Source organism: Eumetopias jubatus, unplaced genomic scaffold, assembly GCF_037043125.1.
Source record: "Eumetopias jubatus isolate StellerSeaLion01/CBP00866 unplaced genomic scaffold, mEumJub1_p1.0 scaffold_10, whole genome shotgun sequence".
NCBI classification, from domain to species: Eukaryota; Metazoa; Chordata; class Mammalia; order Carnivora; family Otariidae; genus Eumetopias; species Eumetopias jubatus.
Genome location: NW_028274816.1, coordinates 62,354,346 through 62,375,452, shown reverse-complemented (window position 1 = coordinate 62,375,452; position 21,107 = coordinate 62,354,346). Strand labels below are relative to the sequence as shown.

The following is a 21,107-nucleotide window of genomic DNA, read 5'->3' as shown; positions in this document are numbered from 1 at the left end:
CCAGCACCAGTGAGGTGACACATGGCAACTGACACTTGGGCTCAGTGCTGAGCTTCAAGGCGGGGCAGGAGTTGGTGGCAGATTGGAGAGTGTGTGCTCTGTTTGAAGAGGGCAGCAGTTACCCAGCTCTGGGAGAGGGCAGGCTGGGTTGCTAAATCTTGCAAATTTTTCGGAAGTTGCATTAGTTCATTATGCAAAATCTTCTGATTTTCAAATGTTGGCAACTAAGTCAAACTTTATTATTCTTATTTTTTTTTTAACGCATGAGCTAAACAAAGGGTGTCAGCGGCTTGTGTCCAGCAGCTGCCAGCTTCCAGTCTCTGGCCTACAACATCATCCAAGCTTCACTATTTGGAATCCAAAGCCCTTCAGGATGCAGCCTCCCATACCCCAACCTCTCCTGCCATACTCATCTTTTAAGATTCTCTGGAACAGCTGGGTCTAGTTAGACACACTAAACCCTCCACCTAGAATTCTTTGCCCACATTACCTGGCAAGCCTCTGTGGCTTTTGTTATTGTTCGGGCATCAGTTTCTCCTCCGGGAAGCTTGGCCAGCCTCCGGTCTGATAGGGTGATTCCTCCATGCTCTCAGCCGCCAGTGATCATTCCACGTACTTTCATGGTGGTGCCCCCGGGGCACTGGCACCAGGTGTGTCTCATGCTGGATCTTCAGCACTGGCATACGTTGGCCACACTAGGTTGCTGCCCTTGTGTGGGTCAAACTGGACCTGCCCAGGCAGTGTCCCTGAACCAGCTTGGTCTTCAAGTTTCAGTATTGAGGCACCCTGGGCCTGCAGTCCCAGTTCTACCATGGACTTGCTAGGTGTCCTTGGAGCTTCTTTCTTCTCCCAGGACCTCAGCCTCCTCTTCTGACAGATGGGAGAACTGAACGAATGTTGGAAGGGCACATGGCTTGCTGTTGCAACATTGGAAATGAGGGCTGTTGGAAGGGCTTTTGAAGCTCCTCCAAATTATCCTGGAGGGACAGGTGTGATGGGTGAGGCTGTAAGAAACATGGGTCTGTACAACGCTGGGACACGGCAATGGCTTAGCAGGGGATCTCTTCCACCTTAATCGAGGGCAAGGAGCATGTCCAATTCGTGTTTCCACAGTGTCCAGTGAAAGACTCAGCAGACGGGGGGCTTCAGGAAATGCTGGCCAAGCGAACAAATGCCGAAAACATCTTTGAAGGGGAAGGAATCCGGGTAAACTGTAGGTTTCCGAGAACAGAAACTTACCTGTCTTGTTCAACCTCCCTTTGCTCAAGGTGCAGACTACAGCTTGGATATGGTAAATCCTCAGCAATTACCAGTTGAATGAGGCAAAGCAGGAAACATGAGCGCAAGGCAGATGGTGTTGGGGAATCCAAATCCCTGGGAAACAAAAGTTCTCAACTTTCTCTTTGTCAGCACTTAATCCCCTCTCCCTGGGATGCAAGAAAGGACTCCAGCGGCCCTGTTGGTAAGATTTATTATTCTCCGCTCTGTACAAGCCGCGTCTGCCACCCCGCCCCCACCCCCACAATCCAAAAGAGCACCCAGTCCCCTTGTGCCCTCCCAACTCCGCTTATACTCCACTTTCCAGCCAGATCCCAAAGGAATTGGGGAGGGGCAGTTCAGACCCACATCCTCCACAAAAGCTTATTGGGGGACAGAATGCTGCAGGGGTGGGGGGGTTGCTGATGAAGGTTACAAAACGGGGCTGGACGGAGGATCAAGTTCAGTGGCTGGCAGGATGAGAGGAGGACCAGAGAGGTCCAGGATGGGAGTGATCCAGTCTTGAGTCTGTAGGGCATGGGCCTTAAAGGAGGCTAGTCTGTCTGGAGTCCTGAAGGATGGCTGGGGCAACAGCGAGGAGGGGTAAGAGTCTGATCAGCAACTGGGGAGGGGTGAGTGTGCAAGGGGACATGTGACTGGAGGGGCGGATCAGAACGCCCCTCCTGGTCAGGCGTCCTTTCCGGCCAAGGTGCCCGCCCCCGCCCCAGGACCCCCGAGACCCTCGGCTTTATGAGCCAGGCGATGTTTCTTGAGGCCATAGGTGTTGGCGAAGCCCTCGCCGCAGGAGGAGCAGCGGAAGGGCCGGCCGCCCTGGTGGGCCGCCAGGTGCTTACGGAAGTAGCCAGGGTCCTTGAAGGCCTTGAGGCAGGCGGGGCAGCGGAGCTCAGGCCGCGGCGGCTCATGGGCGCGCTGGTGGCGCAGCACGGAGCTCAGGTAGAAGAAGCCCTTCCCGCAGTGCTCGCAGCGGTAGGCGCGCTCCCCCAGGTGCAGCCGCTGGTGCTCCAGCAGGTTGGAGCGGTAGCGGAAGGTCTTGCCGCAGGCGCCGCAGCGCTGGGGCCGGGCCACAGCGTGCAGCCGCCGGTGCTCCGCCAGGCTGGAGGACTGCGCGAAGCGCTTGGCGCACACGCCGCACTTGAAGGCGCGCTCGCCCGTGTGCACCACGCGATGCTGCCGCAGGTACCAGGAGCGCAGGAAGCCTCGACCGCACACACCGCACCGGTAGGGCCGCTGCTCGGTGTGGCAGCGCTGGTGGCGCATCAGCAGGGCTGCCTCCCAGAAGCGCTTGCCGCACACTGGGCAGCGGAAGCCCCGTTTCTGCCGGTGGCTGCGGCGGTGCAGGAGCAGGTCGTAGGCACCAGCGAAGCTCTGGCCACAGAGGCCACAGCCTAGGGTCCGCCGCACCAGGTGCACATACTTGTGAGTCACCAGGCCCAGGAAATGCTTGAAGCTCTGGCCACACGTGGCACAGCTGAAACGCTCAGGACCTGAACTGGCACCCCCACCGCCCCCAGCCACCGCCGTCCCGCTGGCGTCGTCACCCCCGGACACCCCTGCCAGTGCTGCCACAGCCGCCCCCACCTCTCCCGCCAGCCCGTTGTCCAGCACACTGGCCGCGTCGGCACTGCTGGAGCCATCCTGGGTCTGAGGGCCGCCGGGTGCAGGCGGGAGCAGGCGCTCAGGGGCTGCCTGGTGGACTAGCTTGTGCCACATGAGATTCTCGATGAAGCCGAAGGTCTTGCCGCACGCATCACAGCCGTAGGGCTTCTCTGCCATGTGAGCCTCCTTGTGGCTCATCACGTGGAAGAGATCGGGGAAGTGCTCGCCGCAGTCCGAGCAGGCGTAGCTCAGTGCATCCGCGGCCCCCGCAGAAGTAGCCGAGGCGCCCGGTCCACAGGCCCCTGGCGCGCCCTGGGTGGCCGGGAGGCCGGCAGCCCCGGCCAGGGCGCAGGGCAGCTGGAGCCGGTGCACCTGGCGGTGGCGGGTGAGGCTCTGTGGGTAGCCAAAGACCTTGCCGCAGAGTTCACACTTGTAGGGCCGCTCGCGGGTGTGCACCACGTGGTGTTTGCTCAGGTGGAAGGACTCTCGGAAGCGCTTCCCGCACACGGGACACTGGTGGGGCTTCTCGCCGGTGTGGATGCGCTCGTGGCGCTTCAGAGTCTCGCGCCGCCCGAAGCCCCGCCCGCAGATGCCACAACAGAATGTCTTTCCAGGGACGCTGGCGCTGGAGCCCCCGGCCCCGCTGGTCCCAGCCCCGCCAAGCAGCAGCGGGTGGGCCCCCAGCAGCGGGACGGGCACGGCGCCGTAGACCACTGCCGCCGCTGCCGCCGCGGCCTTCTCGCTATCTGTGGCCGGAGGGTCAGGGGGCAGGAGGTAGGGGCCCGCAGGGAAGGCGGGCGGGGGCTGCGGGACGGAGGCCCCTACGTCCTTGGGCGCGTCGGGGGCAGCGGGTGGGGCGTGCGCGGCCTTGTGCCGGAGCAGGCTCTGGGGTGCAGAGTAGGACTTGCCACACAGGTCGCAGGGGTACACAGGCCGAGGCCCCGCCGCGCCTGCGCCCGCGTGCGCCGCCTGGTGCTTGAGCAGGTAGGCGGCGTCGCGGAAGGCCTTTCCGCAGACGCCGCACGGCAGGCGCAGGAGGTCCGCCGAGTGCGTCTTCACATGCCGCTTGAGGCTCTCCCTGCGGTTGAAGCTCTTGCTGCACACCGAGCACGAGAAGGGCTTCTCGCCGGTGTGGATGATCTGGTGCTGGTGGAGGTGGCTGGGCTTCTTGAAGACCTTCCAGCAGAGCGGGCAGGCAAACGGGCCCTCGCCACCCCCCGCCGCGGGAGGGGGGACGCCCACCCCGGCGGGGGCACCGGTGCCTTCCGCGACGGTGGCGGCCACGGTGGCAGCTCCGGCGGCGGCGGCGGCGGCGGAGGGCGGGGCAGGGGGGCCGGAGGACACGGGGGTGGGGGCGGCGGTGGGGGGCGCGCCGGCCGCGGGCAGGCCCAGCGGCGGAAGCGGCGCCCCCGGCTGCGGCGGGCCCCCGGCGGCGGGCGGCACGTCCTTGTGGCAGCGGCGGTGGCGGATGAGGCTGGACACGTGGTTGTAGGTGCGGCCGCAGACGCCACACTCGTACGGCCGCTCCCCCGAGTGCACCAGCATGTGCTGGACCAGGTGCGAGGACTGCTTGAAGGACTTCTGACACACGCCGCAGGGGAAGCGCCGCTCCATCAGGTACTTCAGCCTGCGGAAGTAGCCCTTGTCGTCCTTGCTTGGGTCGCAGGCTGCCCCCGCGGCAGGTCCGGGCGGGGTCTGGGAGGGGGCGGGAAGCGGCCCCGGGGTCCCAGTGGGGGACGCCAGCCCCGGCGTCACCCCCGGCCCGGATGCGGGCCCTCCGCGCTTCAGGTTCCCAAAAAGGTGCTGGTGTCCAGAGAGGTCGACGATGCCCCACTGCGGGGCGGGGAACGCAGCATCAAATAGGGGGGGCGGGGGGGGGCCGAAGGCGGGCGGCAGAGGCGGGTCGGGCTTCTTGGCCTGCGAGGAAGAGGATGAGGACGACGACGAGGACGACGAGGACGACGAGGACGACGACGGAGCCTCCGCCTTGGGCTTGAAGGTGGCCTGGGGCGGGTAGTCGTACTGGGGCGGAGGAGGCTGGGGCGGGGGCTGGGGCGGCGGCCCGGGGGCGCAGGGCAGCGCGGCCACCGCCTTGGCGTGCTCCCCGTAGAGTTCCATGGGCTCAAAGCGCTGGTGGTTGAGGAACTCCAGGAAGTCGAAGGGGTAGCTCTGGAAGTGAACCCCGTCCTCGCCCCCTATGCCGCTGCCCCCGCCACCCCCGGCGGCGCTGCCGGCTGCGTTTGCCTCCATCTCGGGCGGGGTGGGCGACGGGCGACCCTGCGGAGAAGAGCATGCGGCTGAGCACACGGGACCAGGCGCCGGCTCGGGAGCTGTGCGCGCCGGAGGACGTTGGAGGACGTCGCCAAGTGCCGGGGCCACACTCCGTCTTCCAGCCTTGCTCCTCCCCTGCCCTGTCCCTCCACCCCACAGGGCAGACTCCTCCTCTGCCGCCGGTCTCCCGTCCCTTCCCTTTTCCCCGTTGTTTCTGGGGTCTTCACACATCCTCTCTACCCATCCCCCAGACCCCTTCCCCACGGTTGCCTGCAGACCCTCGGCTCCCCACCCCCGATCTCCTTCTCCCAGCATCTTCGGCCTCTGGTCACAGTCCCCTGGCAAACTCTTGGGCATCGGCACTGCGCCCTACCCTCGTCTCCAAAACACACACACACGAGCCCTGTTCTCAATCCCCTCAGGTTTTGCCTCTGTAAAATGATAATAAAAGAGGGTGGGCTCTAGAGCCAGAAGGCCAGATAGACTCTGAGCCCCACCACATTTTAGCTGTGTGACCCCAGGCAAGTGCCCGAACCTCTCTGTGCCTGGCTTTCCTCATCTACAAATAAGAGGTGACAAAGCACACCCCTACTTCACAAGGCTGATGTGAGGATCCAATAAGCACATCACATGAGGCCTTTGGGTGGATGCTTCGGGCACTTCGCGGGCACTGGGAAAGTGGAAAGTATTCTATGGATACCACTCTCGCTACCCCTGGTAGCGACAAACAGTCAGGACAAACCAAGACAACAGGAATGAAATCAGTGTTGGGGGAAGGCGTTCTTTTACTACAAGGTGGGAAGCAGAATGTGTTTGCCTGGAAGAAACAAGTTATGGCAGAAGGACAGGCACTGAGAGGGAAGGCAGCCTGACACAGCAGAAAATCCGTGTGCACCCTGCACCTGGGCAGACCTGGGTTCGAGTCCCATCTTCTTCCCGATCCACACTTCTCCATTTCTAAAAGGGGGCGGCCCCTAGGCTGCAGGGGACTCAAGGGAGCTCACCTAGGACGTAAGGAAATACTTACTGGCAGAGCTTTCAGTCCCCAGAACCATCTGTACCTTCAGGCCATCACACACCTGGGAGGAGCCCCACCAGGGAGTAGCTGCCCAGGGAGTGCAGTTCCTGTCCTCACCCCACGGGGCTTCCCCTGCCTCCCCTGCCATGGGAGTCATTCTCTGGGCACCCCTCCTTTACAGTACTTTTCATTCCAGATGGCAGCTGTCCATGTCTGGACCCCCTACTCCCACCTGAAGCTCAGCTCCTACAATTAATTTTTGAACCTGAGCCACCCAGGGGGCTGTGGAAATGCCCCCAAGTCGGTGCAGAGCCAGTAGAGAGAAGAGCCCCCGAAGTGTGGCATGCTTCTTGGCCATAATCCCTGGCCCCTGGGGGTCTGGCTCTATGTGCAGCCCATGGAAGGGGTCAGTGGTGACTACCAAGGCCAGGGCCCATCAGCCCCCATCCAACCAGCTGGCTCTCTCCCCCCACAGGTGAAAGGTGTCCCCTCCACTCCCCTCGCCAAGAGGCCGATATTTTTAGTCTCTAGCTCTGGGTGTCCTTGGATGAGATTCAACATCCCATGCCCTTCACACCCCCTCTAGTTAATCTGATCTCCAGAAGGAACAAATGCATGGCTGGAGTGGTAGTGGAAGCCTGTGGGTGACACCTAAGTCTGGGAGACCAGGCTAGCGTGGGCCGGGTGAGCAGAAAGAAGCACATGGTAGAATGGAGGGGGTTGGGAGGCGAGTGTCTTAGGGAAGAAGCCACCACCCCGGCTCACCTCTGTCAGAGTACATATTAATAACAAAAATTTGCCTGGGCATTTCCTACAGGCCTGATGTGTTCCAAGCCCATGACATACGTTAACTCAATCCCCACAAATCTATGAGACTATGACATAGGAACTACTGTTAACCCCATTTGACAAGAGCACAGAGAAGTCAAGTGACTTGCCCGAGGTCACAGAGCAAGCCTGCGGCTCAGCCCACCCCCTCCCCGCACAGGGTTGTTTTACCAGGTTGCTCTCTAAGGTGGACAAAGGTGGGGTGGAACTGTGGGGGCAGGAGCCTTATTTGGGGGTGTCCTTTAGGTTATGGGGGGTTATGCCTCCCACCCAGCCTGGGAGGGTGGGAGGGGAGGGAGTGGGTCACCATCTCGAACAGATGCAGCAGTGATGTGGTGAGACGGTTCTCCGATGTCAAGCCTCCGTCCTGTGCCTGCTTCGGGTCTCTGCTCGGATGTCATGCCCACCCTGTCCTCCCTAACCCCTCGTCTTGCTGCATTTTTCACCACTGTCACTGCCATGACTTGCTGCGTGTATTTCCTTCACCATGTGTTTACCTAAAAGGATGGGAATTTGGCCCGTCTTGTTTGCCACTGTGCCCCCCCCCCAGCACCGAGCACAGCACCCAGTACAGCGTGGTTGCTTGGTTAAGGATTCACTGATATGTGGGAATTAAACACACACTCTTAAATCGCCAGTGGGTCCATGAAGAAATCTCAAGGAATCCCAGATGAATAAAAATGAAATCACAACCTACCAAAACTTAGTGAAGATGCAGCTAAAATAGGGCTCAGAGGTAAACTGATAGCCTACATTGATAAATATTTGTTGAATGAGCAAAGGGATGAGACTGAGCTGTCCAGAACTCCCTGAGGGAGGGAGGGGGACATTTAGCAGAGATGGAATTGACATAGGGGACGGGGTCCCCAGAAAAGGGAATTTGAAGGGCAGTGATGTTATAAAGAGCGACTGACCCAAGGGCGAGTAGGAGAATGCTGAAGAGCTGCTGCCCTGAGGAGCAGGGAGTAGTACTGGGGGGCAGAACTGATCAGGCTCACAGCATTTCCACTAGGAAACAGGAGGCATTTCCTCTTTCCAAACCTTAAATTAGAGTCTTTCTAAGGAGAGACGTGTCATGGGAGGGTTTCATGTGGAGAGTGGCATGATGGGGGGAGGCCCTCCCCAGGGCAGGAGTCATAACCCTAACAGCCATATTTATTGTTCAACTGGTCTGAGCTGTAGCATCACCCGATGCCTCACGGTGCTCCTGCACTGCTATTGGTCCCGCTTTAACTGGGGAAACTGAGGGGGGGTTCATTTCCCCAAGGTCATGTAACCAGTAAAGGGGAAAGCAGGTATTGGATTCCAGGTCTCTCCAATACCGGGACCTGTGGGCCATTCTGTTGCACCAGAGTTGACTTGTGATGAAAGTCTAGTCTGTTAATAACAGTAACAGTGACACAGAGTAACACGTAATGTGAAGTGCTTTCTACAGGCCAAGTGCTCTTCTAAACCCTTTACGTGTGTTGACTCAATGAGTCTTCCTATTAACTCAAGAGGATGGTTACCGTTATTAACTCTGTTTTACAGAAGAAGAGACTAAGGGCTAGAGAGATCAACTAATCTCCTGAGGACACACCAGTAACAGGCTGTAGTGGAGCAAGGAATTGAAGGTGGGCAGTGGGGCTCCATAGTGCATCACTCATGACAGCATGCTGTCCTTCAATACTCGCTCTCCAAAATTAGGAAGGCCCCACTCCGCCTTATACTAGAAATATACTTCACCCCGCTTCCAGGCCACCTGACCCCAGAGCTAGCCACCAGCATTTACTGAACACTAGTAAGCACAGTTACTAGGTGCCTTAAGTGGCTTGTCTCAATCAAACTTCCTAACAGGCTCCTAAGACAAGCACTGCTATTATTCTAATAGACAGGACGACTAAGGCCAAACCATGTCCCTCCTCTGCTCAAACCCTGCAGTGACACCCATCTCACTTAAAGTCAAAGTCTTTATGATGACCTGCACAGGCTCCACGGCCACTGGGCTGCTCCTCCAATGTGCCAACGTTCCTGCCCCAGGGCCCTTGCACGGGCTGTTGCTTCTGCCTGGAATGCTCTGATTGTTATCTATACACTTCTCTCTCCCCCTCACCTCCTTCATGTCTCTGCTCCAATGCTGTCTCCTCGGTGAGGCTCTCCATGACCACTGTAACCCGTCATCCAGACCAACATTCCTGCTCTTCCCAGCCTGCTTCATTTCTGTCCTTCCCTGTCAGAATCACCTAATAAACCACACATTCTGCTTATCTTGTTGCCGGCCTCCCCCTCAAGAAGGTAGGCTCCATACAGGCAAGGATTTTTATGTTTTGTTCACTGTTCTATCCCAGGACCTAGAACAGTGCCTGTCTCTGAAAATATATGTGAAATAAGTGAATGAATGGGGCTAGGAAAAGAGGGAGTGGTCTGTTCAGAGATGTGAACACTGGAGGAATGCAGGACTCACCCTCCTAACCACTTCACTCGGGGGGAGCTAGTAAGAGCAGCCCCCGCTTGGCCACAGTTGTCCAGGAGGGATGAGGTTCACACACAGCTATAACTTTTTGGTGTGTGGTGTTTTGGAGCAACAAGACGACAATGGGAATCTTTTGAAGGAGGCCTTCTTGCCTTCTCCCTTGTAACTATACCCTGTTTCTTCACACAGGGTATTTTGTTTTTTAATTGTCCCATGAACTAGCACAGGCACTCCACGAGGGCAGGGGGTTTTGTCTATTTTGTTCTCTACTGCATCCCTAGCGTGCAACAGGTCCTCGTCAAACACTTGTTGAACAAATGAATGAATGAACAAATGCAGAACATTTGGGGCTTCGTAGAGCCGACAAAGGCCAGATATTTGATCACAACACCCTTACCCCCGAGGCCCTATGAGATCAAATTCTCTGTCCCCTTTTTCTTCTCTTCAATTTCTCTGCCCCAACCTCACTGGCCTCCCCCTGGTGCTCTTCCACTCACCATGATCATGGCCACCTCGGGGTCTTTGGCTTGCTATTCTCTCTGCCTGAAACAGTCCACCCATATCTTTACACGGCTAAGTTACCTCTGCTAATTCAGGATTCATCTCTGAAGCAGCCCATCAGGCTCTGGGAGAACCCAGAAAGCAACATTTCTCCTCTTCACTTGTTTTTGAACTCTCTCGACTGTAAAACCCACAAAATGAAAGACTGGGTGTATCTCTCTCCTTCACCTGTGTATGCCCTGTCCTTAGAACACTGAATGAATGAATGACTGAATGCATGCATGCATGCCTAGGGAAGAGAAGAGGTCAGGCCATAGTGAGGCTGGGGGTCTCCTCTGGGGTGTCCAGGAGGATGAAATGGAGCTGGGTGAGAGGTGGCAGGCGCAGAGGGCTTAGGACCAGGGAAAGAGGTGCAGCCTGAGGGAGAGCCTCACGGTGGGGCACTGTTCTGCGGGAAGACTGAAGACAGGGGCTGCTCCCGGTGGGGGAGGGGAGGGAGGCGGGGCACAAGTATTTCATTGGAGCCTGGAGCTAAACAGGCAGCGATTTCTACCTGAAGGGGGAGAGGATGTGGGTGTGAGAGCAGAACTCTAGAGGGAGCTGTTCTATAGGAGGGGTCGAGGGGCGGTGGAAAGGGGTATTCCCGAGAACTACGGCGGGTGGGGGGGTGCAGAAGGACAAAAAGGCATTCTGGGCTGCGGACCAGCAGAGAAGTATTTTTACACCAGGAGGAGGCGGGCGGGGCGTGTAGGAGGTCTGGGGGCTGCTGTGTGTGCACAGAGGTAAGAGGGGCTGTCCTGCAGCACAGCACTAAGGCGACACTCTGGAGGCAGCCTATAGGGAGTACTAATGGAGGGCCCACGGGCAGCTGCCCTCCGTGAGGGAGGGCAATGCTGGTGGCATCTCGGGGGCTGTCCTGGAGGAAGCAATGACGGGGGATTATGCACAAGCGATCCTCCGAGAAAGCATTAGTGGGGGGCCCTGGCAGCAGTTTAACGGATCGCCACTAACTAGGGCGCTCTGGCAGCCGTCCTGCACGGGGGCGTTAATGGGGCAGATGTCCGGAGAGGTCTCGTGAGCGAGCAGTGATTGGGGACCCCTGGCGAGGGCCCGGCGGGAGAGACACTGACGGGGACGTTCTGGGGACCAGGGCGGGACCCCCCGCCCCCGTTGCCCCCGGGCCCCCGGGCCACGCGCCCCGTCACTCACCGGCGCAGGGGTCTCCGCCGGGAGGAGGCCGAGGAGGCGGAGGAGGCGCCGCCGCTCCGGGGAGACCCGAGGGCCCGACCGGAAGTGCCGCCCCCTCCCCCTCCCCGGCAGCCCCGCGCCGCCCGCCTGCCCGCCCGCCCGGAAACGGAAGTCGCGCCCGTCTCCGAGGCGCCGGCGTGGAGGAGCGGAAAGAGGGGGCGGTGGCGGCGACCGGGAAGGGGAACTGCGCCTGCGCACTAGCTCGGAGACGCGGACAGGGAAAGCCTAGGCCGCTTCCGGTAGCCGAGCCGAGCAACGTGCGCCTGCGCCCAGAGCGCGAGCCTCCTAGGGCACCGCCCACACGCTCCGGACGTCCGGTTAAAACACGCCCCTCGCGTAAATCTTGTATTTAAGCCCCGGCCCCGCTCGGAATCACGCCCATTTTCTGGCTTAATTGCTTAAGCCCCGCCCATTGTCTCAAAAAAAAAAAAAAATCCATCCTCCTCGCCCCAGCACCCACGATGTTTCTCCTGTTCTTCCCGACCTCGGAGTCCCCAAGAACTCCACCTCACCCTCCTCAGCCCCGCCCACAGCCCCAGCTCTTTCTTCTCCACCGGGCCTCTCAGAGGTCTTTAGGCTGCACCAAGCCCCCTGCGTTACTGAGCCCCTCAGTCTCGGGGGTTTCCTTTCCTTACTCCCTTCTTAGGTACCCCCTTCGCTCCCTTTGGCCTGAATAACAGTCATGCCCACCTCTTAGCTCCCGCCTGTCCTAACACCTTGCCCTCCTGCAGTTCACCCTTGAAACCTCTCCTCTCAGAGGAACCCTACTCATTCCTTCTAAGCCGCTCCCACCTTCTGCCTGCCAACCCAACCAATTCAAGCCCCACCCTTGTTCTCAGCCCCTTCCCCTAAGCCCCGCCTATAATCCTCACACACAGCCGCACCCCTCAGTCCCGACCCCGCCCCCTGCTTCCCTGGCCACGCCCCCTCCTGGCCACACCTCTGACCTACCTAAGCCTTACCAAAGTTGTGGGTTCTCACAACCCCTCAACTCAGTATTTCCTCACAGTGTCAGGACAAAGAGATGGGGCAAAGTAGTGGGTGCAGAATTTCCATGAAACTGGCTGGAACGGGGGATGGGGACCTAAAGTCACGTTTGCACAGAGGGTCAATGCTTTACTCAGAGCGGATATTTACAGGGAGTCCTTTGAGGTCTGCTGGGGATGAGAGAAGGGGCAAAGCTTTCCTCCAAGCCAGCCTTCAGCGCCAAGTGTTATAACAAGGCACATGACATGGGGTTCTCCCAAATTCCATGCACGCCCATCAGGGTGGCATAGGGACGGGAGAACATTTGAAGGAAGGGCCAGCCCTGGTACCATCACTGAATACACACAGAAGCCAGGAGGCAGAGATTTATTTCCAAGGCCCCTGCCCCCAGGGGCCTGTCAGTCCGGGGGAGGGTGGCAGAAGGCAGCAGGACCCAGGAATTTAGGCCCTCACCCTCGACCCCCTCCCACAACGGGAAGACCACCAGGTATAAGGGTGTCCCCACTTTCCTGCCCAGGCTCAGCACCAGCTGAATTCCCAGCTCTACACCTGACCCAGGGAGCGGTGGCCCACGGTGTGGGTCAAGCCCGCTCTTTCCCCTCCGGCTCCTCCACCTCCTCCTGGGTCCCCGCCGTAGCCGGAATGCCCTCGTCGTCCCACGGTGGTTCAGGCCCTGGGTCCGGGGAACACAGGGGTACCCCCATGGCCTCGGGGTGCTTGCGTTTGGCATGGCGCCGGAGCGTGTTGGCCTCCGTGAAGCGCAGCCGGCAGACAGGGCACTGGTAAGGGCGCTCCCCGGAGTGGACACGGTGGTGGTGGGCCAGCTCGCCCGCCTCGCGGAAGCGGCGAGGGCACAGTGGGCAGCGGAAGGGCCGAAGGCCGGCATGGATGTTGCAGTGCCGCCGCAGGTGGCTGGACCGCTTGAAGGTCTTGCCGCAATCCTTGCACTCATGCGGCTTCAGCTCTGAGTGCGAGATGCTGTGGCGTTCCAGGTCGGAGAGGTAGGGGAAGGCCCGCAGGCACACCGGGCAGAAGTGCGGGGCCTTCTTAGGGCCAGAGCCCTCAGGCAAACCTGCCGCTGACCCCTCAGAGAGCGTATAGGGCACACCCTGATCATCGATCAGCAGGAGGTCGCTGCCACCGCCGCTGTCCACAGGGGCTGTCACCCCTTGTGCCAGCGGGGGCTCCTGCCCTGACTTGGGGGGGCGGCCCCGCTTGCGAGGGAGGGTGGCCTTGAGCGTCCGATTCGAGGAGGTGGCCCCCCCGGGACGCCGGCCTCGGCGGCCCCGGGGTACAGGAGGAGATAAGGCCAGAGGTTTCTCTTCCTCCCCGGGCAAAGGCGAAGGCAACGGGTCTGGGCTGGGGGTGTCCATTGAGCAGTGGGGGGCTTGGGTCTGGGCACTGGAGCCGGGCTAAGAGGAGAGAGGGGGCAGCCGTCAGTGCAGGGAGGGTCTGGAGCATCCCTTGTCCCCCAACACCTCGCCCATCCCTTGGTCTGAGTCTCTTCACCTGGGCATGGCGGACATTCACCTGGACAGTTATAGCCACACCGGTGGGTAAGAGAGCAAGGCAATTCTGTACCAGTTGGTAAACAGACACTGCCCTGAGCCACACAGGTGTTCCCTGAGCCTCCCTAACCCCTCTCCTAGAAGTTCAGGGTCAACTTGAACCAAAATGAAGAAAAATCTTCATGGGAGGATAGGATAGAGTCCAACTAAGGGTCTGGGCCAGTATTTTGATCCTCAAAACAAAGAGCCCATCAAACCTGAGCCATGGAGGCCCAGAAATGTTCTGTGCCGCTTCTGATTGGCAGAGTGGGAGGAGTGGGAGTTCAGGACTAGAAGAAGGGACCAGTCCCACGTGATGTTTGACTCCGAGTCATGGATGAAGAAATGTGCCAGAACTGTTAAGAGTCTGGGGTCCCAAGTCAGAGTTCTGGGTTCAGTTCCAGGGCCTGTCGCTCACTCTCTGTGTGGTCTGGGCCAAAGTGCTCACTTCTCTGAGCCTCAGTTAAGCCTTTTGCAAAATAGGATGAATAGTCCCACCTATTTACACAGACATGTCATGAGGATAATACACATAAAGTGCTCAGTGCACAGAAATCCCTAGGAGATAGCAGCCCATGTTATCCTGGTGAGTGGCTAAGCTTCACATCAACCCTCCGAATAATGGTACATCACCCCCACTTTGCAGCTGGGGAAACGGAGGCACGGGAAAGCCACGTCAGTTGCCCAAGCCCTCTCTGCCAGTAAGTAGCAGGACCAAGATTCGAACCAGATCTCAAGGACACCAATGGCCCAGGGAGTGAGAAGACACGGACCCAAGGAGACATCATGGAGTCCCTTACACCTGGGTTAGACTCCAGCTCTGCCGCTAATTAACAAGTGACCTTGCTTCTCTGGGCCAGTTTCCACTTCTGTAAAATGGATATAGCAGTGTTGTCGGTTGGTAACTGTAAGCACTCAGTAAACTACCATCATCACCACCACCACCACCACCAGCAGGACCACCAGCTCCATCACCAGAGCCTGGGACCACGAGACTAAAGTGTCATGAAGGGGAGAGGGAGGAAAAGAGATATTCAGTTAAAAGCTGGGTCTGCAGGTGCCACTGAACCCCCCTGGAACAGGCACATAGACTGAAGGCCAGAGTGGGGCCACCGCTTGTCCACGATCACAAAGTTTGCTCAGGTGGGAAGGCCTGGACTAGAACCCGGGTCTCTGGAACGGTGCCCTCCCCCTTGCCCCTCCGCCACCCCCGTGCAGGCGCGCACCCGCCGGCCCAAGCGCGCGGGGCGGGCCCTGCGGGGGCGGCGGCCAATGAGCGGCGCGCGGGCCGCAGACGGCGAGGGCCGCCAGGAAGGGGGTCTGCGCGCGCGCGCCCGGGCCGACTCCGCGGGGCGCGAGGTCGGCGCGCGCGCTGCGGCGGGCGCGGGCGCAGAAGCAGGTGTGGGGGCGCGCTCCAGGAGCGCGCGGCCCCGGGCCTCCCCTCCCTCCCCTCCCCTCTCCCCGCCCGGACCCCCGCCTCTCGGGTACCTCATTTGCATGTCGCCTGGGCTCGCGAGTGTGCGCGCGCGGGGGCGACGGGCCGGCGCGTGGGAAGGGGCGGGGGCCGGGGGCCCTGCCCCTCGGCGGCGCGCGCGGGGACGGCCCCGCCCCCTCCCGCCCCTCCCCCTTCTCCGTCGGGCCCGCGCCCGCCGGGAACAAAGAGGACGCGCTGGGTCCTAAGGACCGGTCACGTAGTCGCAGAGAACACGCGCCTGCGCGCCCGTCACCCTTACTGGCCCCGAGCGGGAAATAACCCCACCAATACATTCCCAACCACGTAGAAATGTCTTTCCTCCCACAAAGCACCCAGTAGGGTGACCCAATCAAAGACAGGTACCGCAAGGATGAGGAGCGGGAAAATGGCTGCTTGTTCCCGTAATTAACATGGCGCCTGATAGGCTTCAAAGCGCCCTAGAGGGCTGACAAGATGGAACATGCTCTGTCCTCCTAGCTCTACCACAGCGGCCGAACTTCAATTTTTCTTTTATCCTGGTGCAACTCTACCAGGAGAAGCCTGAGGCTGCGAAACAGGAATAAAATCTGCCGTGATGTATGTTAACACCCGTCAGGGCAGGCACGGAGGGGAGGAGGCCAAGCGGGGTGTTTGTTGCCCTTAGTCTGTATGGTGCAGGGAGTCACCCCAGGCCCCGCCTCTACCCTGCCCTCACCAAAGATGGCGCCATCCTGGCTTCTCCAACCTCCAGTGCTAGGGGATGGGACGGGAAACAGGGAGAAGGGCGGGCGGTGAGGAGGGGGAAGCCAAAGGGGCGGGAGAAAGGAGGAGTGTGGGGGGAGACAGGAGCCGAGGCGGAAGTCGAGGGGCCCCCGGGTGGAAGTGACGCTACCCCCGCTGCCCAAAATGTCGGCGCCCAGAGGGAGGTGTAAGTAATTAAAGAGAAAAGCCGACTGACTTTCCCGGCTTCCTGGGGCCGCCCCAGGGCTTCAGAACCCCCGCTCCGAACGAGCGAGGTGGACTCGCCCGGCTGCGGGTCCCGCTTGACCTGCTTCTGCCCCGGGCGCCCCGGGCCGCACCTTTTAGGGACAGGGGGGAGGGGCACAAAAGGCCGGTACTCGGGGCCTCGGTCCCAGAGCCGACTGGGGAGGTGGGGGGGGCAGCCCTGCAGGCAACTGGGTGGGAAGGAGGCGGGGCTTCGTGGTGGTAGAGGCGGAGCAATCGCAGGGAGGAGCTTCCCGTGTGGGCGTGGCTTAGAATGGAAATGGGCTGGGCTTGAAGGATGGAAGGGACTTACCGGGGGCTGAGTGGGGAAATGGGGTTCAGGGCGAAGGTGGGCGCAGCTTGGAGTAGAAGGGGAGTAGTTGGTCTGGAAGTAGGCACGGTGAGGTGATGGGATTGAGGTGTGCAACTTGGCTAGTCTTAGTGGAAATAATAAGTCTTCATAACGTAAGTGCAGTGACTTCCAGGGGTAGGGAGGGGCTCCCAGGGGAAGGCTGAGAACGGGAGATTGAGGGCAGAGTCTTGCAAAGAACGGGGCTTCCCTCCAGCTAGGTTTCAAGGAAAAACTGAGTGGTGTTTTGGAGGCAGACCTTAGGACTTAGGGAACTCAGAGGAGCCTAGCGGATAGTAGCAGTCAGAACAGCTTACCTGTTGAGCCCTGGCTGTGGCCCAGTTTTGCGTAATCCTCACCTCCACTCCATGAGGTAGGTACTCCCCTCCCTCCCTATTTTGCAGATGGACAGAGTTTCAGTTGGTTTCACTGGAGGTTCCAGGACTGGTTCTGGTCGCCCTGGAAGGTTGACTCAAGTGCACTTGGCCCCAAATCTCTGTCCTCTCATTCCCTAGGAATGTGACTCTTTATCTGAAGATGGTTTTCACTCTTGAAGAACAGTGGTAGGGCCTTTCAGAAGGGTCTTGTCAAGGAGTACAAGACGCTTTGGGAACAGTGTGGGGACTTTGGGAGGACTAGGTGGGACCTGATTGAGAGTGGGCGGGGTTTAGAGAGGAGTGGGGAGTCCATTGGAAAAGAAGGGGAGAGGCTTAAAAACCGTCCAGTAAGGTCGAAGTGACTTGGGACTGATTAGGAAGATCGGCAGATGAGTGGGAGAAGGGTTTGTAGGAGAGTGGGAGGGGCTTACAGAACGGTGGCTGTGGCTTGGAGGGAAGTGGGAAGGGTTTCCAGGGAACAGATGGTGGGTGTGTGAGTCCAGGGAGCCTGATGGAGAGGGCTCATGGGAAGCTGACTCCACCTGCCCTCCATGTCTCCTCCCTGCTCCACAGAGAGCCTCCATTTGCTACTGCCTTCGCACCACGCCATCATGGATGATGCCCCGCTGCCAGTGCCCCCGGTCCCTGCCCCTGCCCCGGCCCCAGCACCTCCCGCTGCTGCTCCCCGGGTCCCATTTCACTGCAGTGAATGCGGCAAGAGCTTCCGCTACCGCTCAGACCTTCGGCGCCACTTCGCCCGGCACACTGCACTCAAACCCCATGCGTGTCCACGCTGTGGCAAGGGCTTCAAACACAGCTTCAACCTGGCCAACCACCTGCGTTCACACACCGGCGAGCGGCCCTACCGCTGCTCTGCCTGCCCTAAAGGGTTCCGAGACTCCACCGGCCTGCTGCACCACCAGGTGAGTCCCGCAGGCTGGACCCAGACTGGCCTCTCTGGGCTAGACACACCCTTGGAGCCACAGGGCTTCACGCTGGGCAGCAGAGAGCACTGTGTTTTCTCATTTAGCCTTACAGTTCTCCAGGCAGGCACTACCAATCGAAAGGACTCGTCGTTCAAAATCTGTCTCTGCTACTCCCAGACAAAGGCCAGTATCTGTAAAGGCACAGTCTTGCACGGTACACTGGCCACATTTCAAGTGCCCAAGAGCCACATGTCGCTGGTGGCTGGTCAGTGGCAGATAGAGAACATTTCCACCATTGCAGAAAATTCTGTTGGACAGTTTTTGCTCTAGAAGTTTGGACATGTACCTTGAAAAGCCACCTCCCACCCCAGGGGATTATAAAAGCTCCTCTCCACCTTTCCCCGACATCTACTGCCGTAAAGGACATCAGTAGGACATTGGAAACTTTGTCAACAATAATCCTAATTTCTAGTAATTGAGTCGTTCTTTAGTGATGATTTTATCCTATCATCACAAGAACCCTGTGAAGTGGCATGTCTTATTGTGCCTGTGTACAGAGGAGAAAAGCAGAGTCCCAGAGATGATGTTTACTTGTCCATTTGTCACTGAGAGTGGAAAGCAGAGCTGGGATTTGAACCCAGTTTTGTTAGTGCTCAGAGCCCTAGTACTTGGCCACTCTCCCAGGGAGTCCCAATCTCCTAGGTGGGCTTGTTGAAAATGAGCTAAGAGTTAGTCTGGAAGAATGGGAAGAAGAGTCTTCCAGCTTTAAGGAGCAGCACGTGCAAAGGTCCTGAAAATGAAGGGACTGAAAGAATGCCAACATGGCCCGAATGGGAGCAGTCGAGTGAGAGGGTTGAAGCTGGGTGCGGCTTTGTAGAAGCTGCGGGGAGCTTGGACCACGCCCTTCTGGGAGTGCAGAAAAGTGACCTGCATGCGAGATCCTCAGCCCTGATGCTAGGCTCTCCCTCCCTCCCTCCCAGGTCGTCCACACTGGTGAGAAGCCCTACTGCTGCCTGGTCTGTGAGCTCCGCTTCTCCTCGCGCTCCAGCCTGGGCCGCCACCTCAAGCGCCAGCACCGTGGGGTGCTCCCGTCCCCACTGCAACCCGGCCCAGGCCTGCCGGCCCTGAGCGCACCCTGCTCCGTCTGCTGCAATGTGGGGCCCTGCTCAGTGTGCGGGGGGGCAGGGGCCGGTGGCGGAGAGGGCCCAGAGGGGGCCGGGGCAGGCCCGGGCAGCTGGGGGCTGGCAGAGGCGGCCGCCGCCGCCGCCGCCTCGCTGCCCCCTTTTGCGTGCGGAGCCTGTGCACGGCGCTTTGACCACGGCCGTGAGCTGGCGGCCCACTGGGCGGCGCACACAGATGTGAAGCCCTTCAAGTGCCCGCGCTGCGAGCGCGACTTCAACGCCCCCGCGCTGCTGGAGCGGCACAAGCTGACGCACGACCTGCAGGGCCCGGGCGCGCCCCCGGTGCAGGCCTGGGCCCCGGGGGCCAGCGCTGGGCCCGACCCAGCCGGCGACAGCGGCGGCGCTGCGGAGGTGGGCAACGCCCAAGCGGCCTGGGACGGCGGGCTGCTCCTGGGCCACGCTGGGGGCAGCGTGCCCGAGCTCGCGGGGCTGCTCCCCGAAGGCGGCGGGGAGGCCCCTGCCCCGGTGGCCGCGGCCGAGGCGTCGGAAGACACCCTGTACCAGTGCGACTGCGGGACCTTCTTCGCATCAGCCGCAGCGCTGGCCAGCCACCTGGAGGCCCACTCGGGCCCCGCCACGTACGGCTGCGGCCACTGCGGGGCCCTGTACGCGGCGCTGGCTGCCCTGGAGGAGCACCGGCGGGCCAGCCACGGCGAGGGCGGCGGAGCGGAGGCGGCCCCTGTGGCCCCGGAGGGGGAGCCCGCGTCTGGCGAGGCCGCGTCCGGCTCCGGCCGGGGCAAGAAGATCTTCGGCTGCTCCGAGTGCGAGAAGCTGTTCCGCTCGCCGCGTGACCTGGAGCGCCACGTGCTGGTGCACACGGGCGAGAAGCCGTTCCCGTGCCTCGAGTGCGGCAAGTTCTTCCGCCACGAGTGCTACCTCAAGCGCCACCGGCTGCTGCATGGCACCGAGAGGCCCTTCCCCTGCCACATTTGTGGCAAGGGCTTCATCACGCTCAGCAACCTCTCACGGCACCTGAAGCTGCACCGGGGCATGGACTGACGCCACCAGGCTGCGCCTGTGCCCCACCGCCCCTCCCCAGGGGCTGCACTCAGGGCCCGCGGCCAGATCCCCGGGCCCTGCCGTCAGGGGACCCCGGCGGGAGATAGCGGGCCACCAGACACCCACACAGGCCCCTGAGCTGGGGGCAGCAAATAAATGGAAGGACTCCTCAGCTCCGGGGTCCAGGATCTAGGAAGAGACTCTTGAGCACCCCCAAGCTGTGGGGACCTAGCAATGAGAAATGGGTCTCTACAAGTACTTCTCATCTTGAAGACCCTAGTAATAAAAGATGGGCATCCTTCCCCCAAAGGAAGACTGCCCCTCTCCCCAAGAGCCATCATTCCCAACGACCTTGATCTGGAGAATGTGGGGGACCATGTCCCCGAACTTCCCTGGATCCCCCTGAATGCTACCCACCAGTCACTGGTGCCCCCCCGAAAATGGATATAGCCGGAATCTGCCTTCCCCCCCACCCCATTTCATTCCTTATGCTGAAAGAGGACCAGGGTAGATGCCCTCTGCCCTCAACCCCCCTCCCCAATTAGGTCTCCCCTACTGCAGAATGGATCCATCCTAATGATCTTCCCCATCCCAAACACTAGAATAGCCTGGTTTGAAATCCCTCCTGCCCAGTAGAATGAACTGAATCAGATACACACCCCTGTCCACTGGAATGGGCTGGTCCAGATTGTGGCCTGTACCCACCCTCCTTAGGCGAATACAGCAGACACTCCTCCCTTCCTCTAGAGTGTGGGCCAGTCCACATCATTCCCCATCCTGTGAACTCATCTGAATGGGAGGTGGTGGACATTGGGGTTTTCCTCCCACTCTGCTGTAGCACCTGTCTTTCCATCTCTGTTGGTTTGTCTGTCTCTGTGTTCCTCTCAACCCCAAGGGGAAGGGGGTTTGGCTCGGGGCTTCCCCCCGTGAGCCCCGACCTTGCCCCTCATCCCACTCCCTAATGTCTCCAGGACCCCAATAAACCTTGTCCTGTCAGTCACTGCTGTCTCATTTTCTGATCCTTGGCTCCAGAGAGGTAGGGTATTTCTCCCTCCCTGATTTAGGATGAGCTCCCTAAATAGAAGCTCCCGCCTGGCAAATCTTTCCTCCCT

At 59.9% G+C, this 21,107-nt stretch overlaps 3 protein-coding genes across 4 annotated transcripts; 1 reads left to right on the top strand and 2 right to left on the bottom strand.

Annotated features, from left to right (window-relative positions):
• Nucleotides 1-215: 215 nt before the first annotated feature.
• Nucleotides 216-11,232, bottom strand: ZNF865 (zinc finger protein 865). Its single transcript, XM_028095097.2, has 2 exons — nt 11,154-11,232; nt 216-5,151 (listed from the first exon to the last, which is right to left on the bottom strand). Exon 2 carries the CDS (start codon nt 5,122-5,124, stop codon nt 1,945-1,947), a length of 3,180 nt encoding a protein of 1,059 aa, XP_027950898.2. The 5' UTR covers nt 5,125-5,151; nt 11,154-11,232; the 3' UTR covers nt 216-1,944.
• A 1,298-nt stretch (nt 11,233-12,530) lies between these two features.
• Nucleotides 12,531-15,300, bottom strand: ZNF524 (zinc finger protein 524). The gene is made up of 2 exons (XM_028095016.2): nt 15,215-15,300; nt 12,531-13,591 (listed from the first exon to the last, which is right to left on the bottom strand). The coding sequence occupies exon 2, from the start codon at nt 13,550-13,552 to the stop codon at nt 12,761-12,763; it is 792 nt and encodes a 263-aa protein (XP_027950817.1). The 5' UTR covers nt 13,553-13,591; nt 15,215-15,300; the 3' UTR covers nt 12,531-12,760.
• Nucleotides 15,301-16,050: 750 nt separating this feature from the next.
• On the top strand, nt 16,051-20,995 carry FIZ1 (FLT3 interacting zinc finger 1). 2 transcript variants are annotated; one of them, XM_028095118.2, is made up of 3 exons: nt 16,051-16,107; nt 17,463-17,812; nt 18,796-20,995. In XM_028095118.2, exons 2-3 carry the CDS (start codon nt 17,501-17,503, stop codon nt 19,993-19,995), a joined length of 1,512 nt encoding a protein of 503 aa, XP_027950919.1. In that variant the 5' UTR covers nt 16,051-16,107; nt 17,463-17,500; the 3' UTR covers nt 19,996-20,995. The 2 variants fall into 2 exon arrangements, with proteins under 2 accessions (XP_027950919.1, XP_027950920.1); XM_028095119.2 differs by lacking the exon at nt 16,051-16,107 and adding an exon at nt 16,380-16,885.
• Nucleotides 20,996-21,107: the final 112 nt, after the last annotated feature.

Bases quoted from the DNA above. Each gene is read 5' to 3' on its own strand.
- ZNF524 (XM_028095016.2), bottom strand. From the start codon at position 13,552: ATGGACACCCCCAGCCCAGACCCGTTGCCTTCGCCTTTGCCCGGGGAG.
- ZNF865 (XM_028095097.2), bottom strand. From the start codon at position 5,124: ATGGAGGCAAACGCAGCCGGCAGCGCCGCCGGGGGTGGCGGGGGCAGC.
- FIZ1 (XM_028095118.2), top strand. From the start codon at position 17,501: ATGGATGATGCCCCGCTGCCAGTGCCCCCGGTCCCTGCCCCTGCCCCG. The intron at 17,813-18,795 runs GTGAGTCCCGCA...CCTCCCTCCCAG, and splicing joins CCGGCCTGCTGCACCACCAG to GTCGTCCACACTGGTGAGAA.